Source organism: Juglans microcarpa x Juglans regia, chromosome 3D, assembly GCF_004785595.1.
Source record: "Juglans microcarpa x Juglans regia isolate MS1-56 chromosome 3D, Jm3101_v1.0, whole genome shotgun sequence".
NCBI classification, from domain to species: Eukaryota; Viridiplantae; Streptophyta; class Magnoliopsida; order Fagales; family Juglandaceae; genus Juglans; species Juglans microcarpa x Juglans regia.
This window is the reverse complement of record NC_054598.1, coordinates 25,937,464-25,948,569: the sequence shown is the minus strand read 5'-3', so window position 1 is coordinate 25,948,569 and position 11,106 is coordinate 25,937,464. Positions and strand designations below refer to the sequence as shown.

The following is an 11,106-nucleotide window of genomic DNA, read 5'->3' as shown; positions in this document are numbered from 1 at the left end:
ATATTTGAAACACTAGGTTTCTAGCTATATTTATTCACAGATTTCTAATGTTTTCGATGTTTTTAACTGTTTTTCTATACTTGATGTTGAGACCTTGTGTGGGAACCCTTAATATCGATGTGAGTGTGTGTGTATGGGATCTCCTGGTGTATCAATGCTGGTGTCTTCGAGTTGGTTGTGGTTGGGAAGAGTAGCATCCCTGGGGCAATAAGTTTCGATTTGTGTGTGTGTGCCTATGAGCAATTGAGATCCTGTGTGGCAAATAAATGCCTATGTTCAAAGCCTATGAGCAATTATTGACGTGATGAACAACTATGTAAAGAAAGAAGGTTACTTGGTTGAAACATGCCGACTATTGGTTTTTTCAACTTTTCTAATATATGGAGATGGGTAACTCCTCGCCATAATAGTACTAATGTGTTTTTATCTATTTTGCATAAAGAAAGGGTTCTGTCATGAGAGAGTGATTCCTCGTCATACCTAGATATATATGTTTTCACTAAGAGGGTGATTCCTCGCCAGGTTTTAAAGATGCATGTAGCTATACAAGTGAGGGTGTTTCCTCTCTACACATATACGTGTTCTTCTAGCATTTGCATGAAATGTTTTCATACCATCTTCGGTAGCGTTATCTCTCATTAATGGTTTCGTCATACCTATCTAACATACCTATGGTTTCATTCTCAGTACCATAAACTTTGATGCAGGTTCAGATCCTAGCATGACGCCTGAGGAAGAAGAGTCAATACTGCCGAGTCTTGATTAAGGAGCCTAGGACCCGTCTTAGCACCATAACTTGTCGTAGATACCCGGTGCCTTTCGTAGGATATACATTGTTGAGCCTAGTGCTCATTTATAATTAGTCAGCCACCCATGGGGACTAACTTTATGTGCTCTGGGTGATGTAATGTTTGAGGTTAATGAAGGGCAAGAAGCCCATTTTTCATAAAGTCTAGTATTATGGTACAAGCTTGTTTATGTTTTCAACACAACGTGTTTCGTTTACATTCCGTTGTGTTGTCATAAACTGAACTTCTTACACGCCTTGATTTCTTTTGGGGTGTTCATCGATCAGACAGCATCCTTGGTATCACGAAACCTCACCCAATCTTTCATGAGGGGTGGGGTGCCACGGTTATGATGGTTTCATGTGTCCAAAAAGATTTCCTAGTGATCCTAGGCTGATTTGGACATCTTAATTGGCGATGTGGCGACTGTTTGATCAAGGTGCCACGTGGTGCTCTCCAATTTGCCTATTTTTCACCAAAAAAAATCGAAACATATTATTGCACATAAAATCCTAAAAATTCATATGAGTCTAATGATGCAATCATTTTCGCCTAATTATGCTCCTAATTGCCTCAAATAAATAAAAAAAAAACAATCTGTCCCCTTAGCGAATCATGATTCGACTACGCTAACAGATTAAAACCTAATCGATTGCTTGATCCATGCGGCATTTCTAAAGTCTAAAGAAATCCCTTCTATTGAATTTCTTTCGGGTCGTTACACTCTGCATGAAATTTTTTATGAAAAATTTTGTGTAATATATGTTTCCGTTGTGATGAGTTGCTTACTGAGTCTTCAACTCATTTTCATTTATTGTATCTTTTAAACCCACCCCATTTCAAAATATTTATTAAGGTGGAGTTGTAGGATGAGAATTGGCCTAGGGAGGCATGACAGAGGTCTAGATCATGTACAGAGTTTTTAAGTTATTTTTATAGTTCAAAGTTTGAGAAGTTTTAATAAATTTTTTTGTACTCTTTTATGATTTTAGTATTTTGAACGAGTTTATTCATTATAAGAAATTTTTGTGCCTAACACTTCTTTTATAAAAAAAAATTTTAAAAGTCAAGGTCAGTTATAGCACACCGGTTTTCATAGAATTTCTAAAAATGACGTGTACTTAACCCTGGGGAGTGAAGTGTTACACTCACGCATCTCATTAGCTGGTTGGCGACTGGTCCACCAGTTGCAAACCCAAGTAGCTCGCCCTCATGACTAGCAAATGTAGGCGCCAAGCCCACCCTCGCGAGAAGGGTCTCCTGGACTTGTCACGACAGGTACACAGTCTGCCGGTATGTGGCTTGTTGCTAGCGCGCAGCAACGTTGTGAGTTTTTATGCTTGCCTGGGTAGGTTCCCATAGAGGATAATGAGCTCGCTAGTGGCAAATAGTGTGATGGCGAGATGGTGGGCCATGCAAACCCGCCGTGACAACTTGCTACCATACATGGCCACCATGCATCACAAACTTCTCCATTCCAACCACAACATGTGAGAAAAAGCTTGCCTTGCTCACCTCTAATGGCAAACATGGACCCGTCACCAACGTTTACAAAAACTAGGCTCAAACTTGGCAAACCCAGCTTCAATAGCGGGCAACATGCCCATCAGCACCACAACCCAGCAGGAGAGCAAAAGGCTCGCATGAATATTTAACCAAGGTGGTGGGCATGATTACCCGCTGCCAAAAAATTGAGGACTTGCCTGCCATAGGCAATCTCAAAGATAAGGCCAAGCTCGCCCACCTTGGCCGGCGAGCTCAAAGCCAAAAACTAGCTTGCCCAACATGTTGAGTTCAAAGCCAAGACCAAGCTCGCACGCCATGGGTGAGCTCAAAGCCAAGGCAAGGCTCGCCCCCGGAAGAACTCGAGGCAAAAAGATGGCAAGGTGCTTGCTCAATAAAGCTCCATCGCCACCAAAGTTCACAGACTAGTGCCTGTCCGCATCACCCATGTGCGGCGAGCTTCTTTGATTGCCTAGGTCATGGGCTTGAGCACCTTGCATGACAGGTACTCTCCCGCAATCACGGAAACATGATGTTGCTCACCACTAACAAACAGTGGGCGAGCTGGTGGGAAATGGCAAGCGTGCCTTACATGGCAAGAATGCAACCCAACATCGTGGAACGTCATGGGCAAGCTTCAACTCTCCCGCCCAATATGTGACCCTTGTGAGCGACTTATGGCATCCAAGCTTAGCTTGCAAGCTACTGTCCAAGCCACCAGGTTCCTTGCCCACTAGAGTTCGAGAGTCAGAATTTGCATGCCCACCATGAACATGCACCTTGACTTCAGAGAAGTTGTAACCTGATTTACTTGCCACTAAGGCGAGCTTGTCGGTCAATCGCCCGCGAAGTTGTGCACTACACCATTGGCCTTTAGACGAATTTTTACGTCACCATGTGCAAGACTGTTTGAACGCCATGCACACTTCTTTGTGTTAGAAGTTAATGCATTTTCTTGTATATTCTAGAAATAGTCATGACGTTAATTATACAGTAGCCAAAGTCTATTGATCCTTTGAACCATGCATGTACCTAGTTTATTTATTGCTAGGAAGTTGTAAAGGCTGGTTCTAGAACTTGTCTACTTCCCCTATAAATACCCAAGCGTATGCTTTGTATGGAAATCCAACAGAAAAAAAAAAAAACAAATAAATATTAGTCTTTTCTATAAGATTTGGAAGAACTCAACCATAGAAATCTTCCTAATTCCTCTAGCTAGCATTTTCTCACAACTTATCCATTCAACTAAATATGAAATTTCAATACCCAATAGTGGTATTAGAGCGTATATCCGATTAATTTTGGGCAAAGGGCACCATGGCTTCCAGCTCTTCTCGTCCATTGATTCCTATTTTTAGTGGCGAAAACTACAACTATTGGAGCATCAAAATGTTGACATTTTTTCAATCTCAAGATTTATGGGAGGTGATTGAAGGAGATGCAAATCCTACTAAAGGAAGTTCTCTCTCTACAAGTCAAACATCAAAACCAAAGGAGCTAAAACAAAGATTCCAAAGCTCTTTTTTTTTTTTTTTTTTTTGTGTGTGTGTGTGTGTATTGACAAGCACTAGCTGAAACAATCTTTAAATCATCAAAGCAGGCCTGGGACAAATTGCAGAAGGAGTTCCAAGGTAACTCCAAAGAACGAACTATCAAATTCCAAACTTTGAGAAGAGAATTGGATAATCTTAGAATGAAAGATTTTGAAATTGCTAAAGATTATGGAGATTATAAATCAAATGAGAGCTTATGGAGAAGAAGTCTCTCATGATCAAAGACGGGTACAAAACGTATTAGTTAACATGACGAAAAATATGATCCTTTTGTAGATGAAATTGAAGAGTCTAAGGAGTTATCATCTATGTCAATCATAGAACTCGTGGGCTTTCTACAAGCACATGAGCAACGATTGAATAGGCATTCCGAAGCCTCACTAGAGAATATCTAAGCTCAACGTAAAAGCTCAGAAATTAGGAGAAGTAGGAAGAAAATTTCAAAAGAATCCCAAAGGATGACCTAGATCTCAAGGGGAAGAAAATATGAAAAGGAAGGAAACAAAAAAAGAAAAAGAAAAAAGAGAGATCACTCACCATGTGGCATATGCAAGAAGACAAGCTATTACAGACTAGCAACTCCATGATTCTAGCAATTCCATGATTCTAGCAATCCCATGATTCTAGCAATCTCACCATTATAGAATATATGTTTACTTGGATAACTGATTTGTAAAGTTGATTTTATTTTCTTTCCATGTAAAGTCATATACGGATGTCTATATATTCTTACAAAGATCAATGAGAAAGATAAGAAACATTTTACCAATTATTCTCTTAACATGGTATTAGAGCAGCGGTCCTGAGTTCGAACCCTGACTCTACACTCTATCCCATTTAATTAAATATTTCACTTGTTTGGGCCTACTCATTGAGGGAAAGTCTAGCCCACAAGTGAGGGGCAGTGTTAAAATATAAAATAATAAAATTTACCTCTTCCTATCAGCTTAAACTTTTGGGACAAGTGGTGATTTCACATGATATCACAGAATTATTCAAACACGTCTCCCTTCTCCCTTAACATGGTATCAGTCCAAATAAGATCCTAAAACATACCTCTATTTTCTTGCCGATGGCATCCTCCATAGATTCTCCCAACCCTTCTTCCCCATTCCTTATCGCCGACGCCTCCCCTTCAAGTCTGGTACCAGGTCTCTCTCTGGAAAGCTACCAGCAACTTATGAGTTTGCTTCGCCCTTCTCCTTCAACAGCCAACTTCGTGAGTAACTCCTCCACAATCCCTCCCATTTTCGACCCTCAGAAAGACTGGATCATCGACAGTGGCGCTAGTGATCACATGAGCCACTGCCGATCCCTTTTCTTGGACCTCCGAGAGCCACCCATGGCTCGGCAGGTCAGATTGTCCACAGGAGAGACCATCCCAATTGTAGGAGTCGGCTCCATCCCTCTATCTGAAACCCTAACTTTGTCTAATGTCTTATTTGTCCCTTCATTTCATTATAATCTCCTATCTATCCCTCAAATAACTAGCCACTTATCCTGTGTTGTCACTTTCTTATCCTCTAATGTTTTTTTCCAGGACCATCAATTGAAAAGGCTAATTGGAGCGGGTGAAGCTTGCAATGGACTCTACATCTTTCGTCCCCAACAATCCGTTGCCTTCTTCGCTCACAAACCTGATAATAAGACCTTATGGCATCAACGTCTAGGTCATCCTTCCAACTTTCTTATTCCCTCTATTTTTTATAGTCCTTGTACTATTTCTCATTGTGACATTTGTGCTCGTTCTAATCACACTCGCTTACCATTTCAAATTAATGCTAATAAAAGTACGATTCGTTTTAATCGACTTTATTGTGATATTTGGGGTGGATATTCCACTACTTCTATTTCTGGCGCTCATTATTTTTTGACTATCGTTGATGATTTCTCACACACAACATGGATTTATTTAATGCGTTTTAAATCAGAAACCTTTAGTCATTTAATGCACTTCTTTGCTCTCGTTAAAACTCAATTCAATTCCACGGTCAAATGTGTTCGCACGGACAATGGCCAAGAATTTATGTCTCATAATCTCCAAAATTATTTTCAAAACCACGGCATCATTCATGAACGTACCTGTGTTGAAACTCCTCAACAAAATGGTGCTGCTGAGCGTAAATACAGGCATCTTCTGAATGTGGCATGAAGCCTTCGCTTTCAGGCACATTTGCCCTTTAAATTTTGGGGCGAATGCATCCTCACCGCTGCCTACATCATCAATCGGACCCCTAGCCAGTCTCTCCAAAATAAATCTCCTTTTCAACTTCTTCTCAACACACAACCTACTTACACCCACCTATGTGTTTTTGGTTGTCTATGCTATGCCCAAACTCTCACAGCCAATCGAGATAAATTCTCACCCCGAGCATCCCGTTGTGTCTTCATCGGTTATCCAAACAACCACAAAGCTTACAAATATATAACCTCGACACCGACACCATTTTCTATTCGCGAGATGTCACTTTTTATGAAGACCAATTTCCTTTCCCACATATTGCCACTCCACCTTCCCCCAACTCCATCATTCTTCCCTTACCCATTCCGAAACCTATCTCACCTCCCTCATCACCGACCATAAACCTTGATCCTGCCCCTGAATCTATCTCACCTTCCCGTCCCCATCGCTGCATCACTCAACCAGCATACCTTCTTGATTATGTTTGCCCCACCATACCCACGGAGTCCATTGCTTCTTCGACCGCTGCACAGTCCTCATGTACTTTTCATCCTTTATCTGCTTTTTTGTCTTACTCTCGTTTTTCACCTGCTCATTATTCTTTCTTAACTGCCCTTACTGCATCTGTTGAACCTACCTGTTACTCAGAAGCTAATCGCCATTCTCACTGGCATGAAGCTATGACCTCTGAACTCCATGCCCTTGAAGAAAACTCCACTTGGACACTTGAACCTCTCCCCAATGGTAAGAAATCCATCGGTTGCAAATGGGTTTTCAAGACCAAAATCCGAGCTGACGGTACTGTTGAGCGCTACAAGGCCAGACTAGTGGCCAAAGGCTACACTCAAGTGGAAGGCATAGACTACCATGAAACATTTGCTCCAGTAGCCAAAATGACCACAGTCCGCTGTGTACTCACCGTTGCTGCCACAAAAAATTAGATCATTCACCAAATGGACGTCCATAATGCCTTCTTGCATGGCGAACTTGATGAAGAAGTTTACATGATTCCACCACCTGGATATTGTATTAAGGGGGAGACTCGAGTATGCCATCTCCGGAAATCCCTTTATGGCCTCAAGCAAGCATCCCGCAATTGGTTTTTTTCAAACTAACCTCGGTTCTTCTTAATGCAGGTTTTGTTCAATCTTAGGCAGACCACTCTCTATTCACCTTGACTACTCCTACTAGTCTTACACTTATTCTTGTATATGTGGACGACATCTTGGTCGCTGGCAATGATCTCTCTCAGGTCACATTTTTCAAATCTGTTATTTCAACTCACTTCAAAACCAAGGATCTCGGACCTCTCAAATATTTCCTTAGACTTGAAGTCGCTCGCTCTCCTTCTGGCATTTTTCTTAATCAGCAAAAATATGCCTTGGACATTCTTGCCGATAGTGGTCAACTTGGTTCTCGCCCTGCTCCATTTCCCATGGAACAAAATTTGAAGCTCAACGACACTGATGGTGACCCTCTTCCTGATCCCGCTCCTTACCGACGATTAGTTGGACGACTCATCTATCTCACCATCACCAGACCCGACATCGTCTTTGCAGTTAATATTCTCAGTCAATTCATGCATGCTCCTCAAATTCCTCACATGACAGCCGCCACTCGTGTTCTCCACTACCTTAAAAGCGCTCCAGGACAAGGCATTTTCTTTCCCTCTTCTAATGATATTCATGTTCGTGCTTACACAGATTCTGATTGGGCTAGCTGTCCTACTACTCAACGCTCCACGACAGGCTTCTTCATCACACTTGGTTCTAGTCCCATTTCTTGGCGCACTAAGAAACAAACTACAGTTGCTTGCTCCTCTACAGAAGCTGAATATCGTGCCATGGCCGTCACCACATGCGAACTAGTCTGGTTACAACAGCTCTTTCATGACCTTGGCATCCCACATAAAATTTCTATGACTCTCTATTGTGACAATCAGCCACCCTCCACATTGCTCAAAATCTAGTTTTTCATGAGCGTACTAAACACATTGAGATTGACTGCCACATTGTACGTGACAAGCTTCGTTCTGGTCTCTTCACCACCGCTCATCTTCAATCTTCCGAGCCAATCGCCGATATCTTCACCAAAGCCTTGGGATCTGATCTTTTTAATCACTTATCTCGCAAGTTGAGCATTACGGATCTTCATGCGCCAACTTGAGGGGGAGTATTACAGACTAGCAACTCCATGATTCTAGCAACTCCATGATTCTAGCAATCCCATGATTCTAGCAATCTCACCATTATAGAATATATGTTTACATGTATAACTGATTTGTAAAGCTGATTTTATTTTCTTTCCACGTAAAGTCATATACGGATGTCTATATATTCTTACAAAGATCAATGAGAAAGATAAGAAACATTTTACCAATTATTCTCTTAACACAAGCCATCTTGAAAAATATTGTTGGCATCGTGAAAAAGCCTCAATGTAGAAATTGTAAAAAGTTTGGGCATACTGAACAAGTTTGCTGCTTAAAAAATACTCAAGCAATTTTTTCTAAAGAAGACAAGAAGGAGCAACTGTTCTATGCATGCCAAGTTGCTTCTAAGGAGAAACATGAAAAGTGGCAAGAAACCACATGATGTCTGACGAAAGTATCGCGCATAGCAATATAGATACATTTATCAAGGCAAAAGTAAGATGGGAAATGTTGATTTTGTGTATACAACAGGAAAAGACGATTGCTATTGGTACAAAGAAAAGAACAAGATACATCAAGGATGTTCTTCTTGTCCCTAGTCTTGACCAAACCCTGCTCAGTATTGGTTAAATGATAGAGAATGGATATTCTTTACATTTTGAAGGAAATGAGTGTACTATATATGATGTGAATAAGAATCAATAAGCAATTTTTCCATTCATTGGCAATATGCGATCGAGACGGCCATGAAGGCTCAAGTTGACGACATGGATTTGGCATCGAAGGTTTGGGCATTTCAACATTCATGCCCTCAAAATTCTACATAAAAATAACATGATGAGAGACTTGCCAATTGTAGAGGAGGAAGATGGAGCATGTGAAGGTTGTCTACATGGAAAACAAAATCGACAACCATTTCATTAAAATAATGCATGGAGAGCCAAAGAACTGTACGTTGGGAACTAGTGCACACGGATGTATGTGATCCAATGGGAACACTATATGAATCAAAACATATATTTTATTCTTTTCATAGATAATTATACCCGAATCACCTGGATATATTTTATTCGAGAAAAGTCAGAAGTCTTTGGGATCTTTAAGAGATTTAAGGTCCTTGTTGAAAAACAAATTGGTCATTACATCAAAACTTTAAGAAGTGATAGAGGTAAAGAATATACCTAAAATAAATTTGACAAGTTTTGTGAAGATGAGGGCATGGATCATCATCTCACTATTGCTTATTCTCCATAACAAAATGGAGTATCGGAGCGGAAGAACAAAACTGTCATGGAAATGGCAAGATCAATGCTAATTAATGGACAAAGGACTTCCAAATAAATTTTGGGAGCAATATACACATATGTATATTTGCTTAATAGATGTTTGACCAAAGCAACACAAAATAAAACTCCTATTGAAGCATGGAGTGAATTGAAGCCCTTAGTTAAACATGATCTCAAAGTATTTGGGTGCATATGTAATGTCCATGTCCCAGCTGCAAGAAGACACAAGTTGGAAGAGAAGGCTGAAAAAGATATTTTCGTGGGATATGGTACAAAGTCAAAAGGATATCGAGTTTACAATCTAAATTACAAGAAGCCTATCATTAGCCATGATGTTCAGTTTGATGAAAATGCTACTTAGAATTGGGAACTTAAGAGAATTGGGAAATGGAGAACATAGAAAGAAAACGCATCATTGTGCCAAATGAAGTGCTTTAGGAACATCATAATGAAGAGAGAGAGAGGCCTCATAGATCCAAACTAGTGGATCAACTTTGCCTTCATCACCTAGATCCGTCCCCCCTTTCATCTTTGAGGCAAGCCAAGTTTTCACGGTGAGTTTTCACCAAAATCACCTCCAAGAAAGGCAAGGGAATTGCGTCAGTTATATGAAACATGCAACTATTCAGTTTTGTATCCAAACAACTTTGAAGTTGCATCAAGACATGAAGAATGAGTGAAATCCATGGAGGAAGAGATAAAAATGATTGAAAAAAAAAACACATGGGAGTTGGTAGATCGTCCTTGTAGCCTAAGGCTACACACAGAAACATGGGATTGACTATAATGAAACCTTTGCCCTAGTTGCTTGAATGGATACTATAAGACTAGCTCTTGTTGCTCTTTCAGCAAAGAAGCAATGAAACTGCATCAACTTGATGTGAAGTTTGCTTTACTTAATGGAGTGACAAAAGAAGAAATTTATGTAGAGTAACCACAATGGCTCACAATCACTAACGAAGAAGGAAAGTTTTTTGATTGAAGAAAGCTTTTTATGGGCTTAAGCAAACACCTTGAGCCTAGTACATAAATATTTTGGGAGCTGCTACAGCTACACAGGGATCCCACAAACTGAGTGGCATTATGCCACGTCAGTTTTTTTTTTTTTTTTCATTAGTTCAGCCGCTGCATTACAATTTACTGCAGCCATCTCGTCTGCAGCTCCCTCACGCAACATCTTGCACGTCCCGCATTTTCTTTGCCACACAGCTCACTCCACACACGACAACGTCCCTCTCCCTGCCTGGTATCTCTCTCTCTCTCTCTCTCAATCCCTCTCTAGTTTCCATTTTTTCATTCCTTTTTTTTTTCCTCTCTCATGTATCACAGCTTCATTCCTCTTCTCATTCTCCTTCTTCTTTTTTTTTCTTCTTCAAGTATCTATCGCTGGTTCATTCCTCTTATTCTTTTTTTTTTTCTTTTTTTTTTTTCATGTATCGCTAGCTTCATTCCTCCTCTTCTTCTTCTTCTTGTTTTTTTTTCAAGTATCCATCGCCGGCTTCATTTCTCTTTTTTTAGGTACTATTCCCAGCGGCGTCCTTTGAGTTTGAGAAAGTAAGTTCCAGGTATTCCCGTTTCTTCACTCTTCTTTGAGTTCCAGTTTTTTTCAAGTATTCCTTTCATTTTTACACATTCAAAGTGA

The 11,106-nt window shown here is 40.3% G+C and overlaps 1 protein-coding gene across 1 annotated transcript; it reads left to right on the top strand.

Annotated features, from left to right (window-relative positions):
* Positions 1-6,979: 6,979 nt before the first annotated feature.
* LOC121255178 (uncharacterized mitochondrial protein AtMg00810-like) lies at positions 6,980-7,995 on the top strand. The gene is made up of 2 exons (XM_041155454.1): positions 6,980-7,072; positions 7,180-7,995. The coding sequence occupies exons 1-2, from the start codon at positions 6,980-6,982 to the stop codon at positions 7,993-7,995; spliced, it is 909 nt and encodes a 302-aa protein (XP_041011388.1).
* Positions 7,996-11,106: the final 3,111 nt, after the last annotated feature.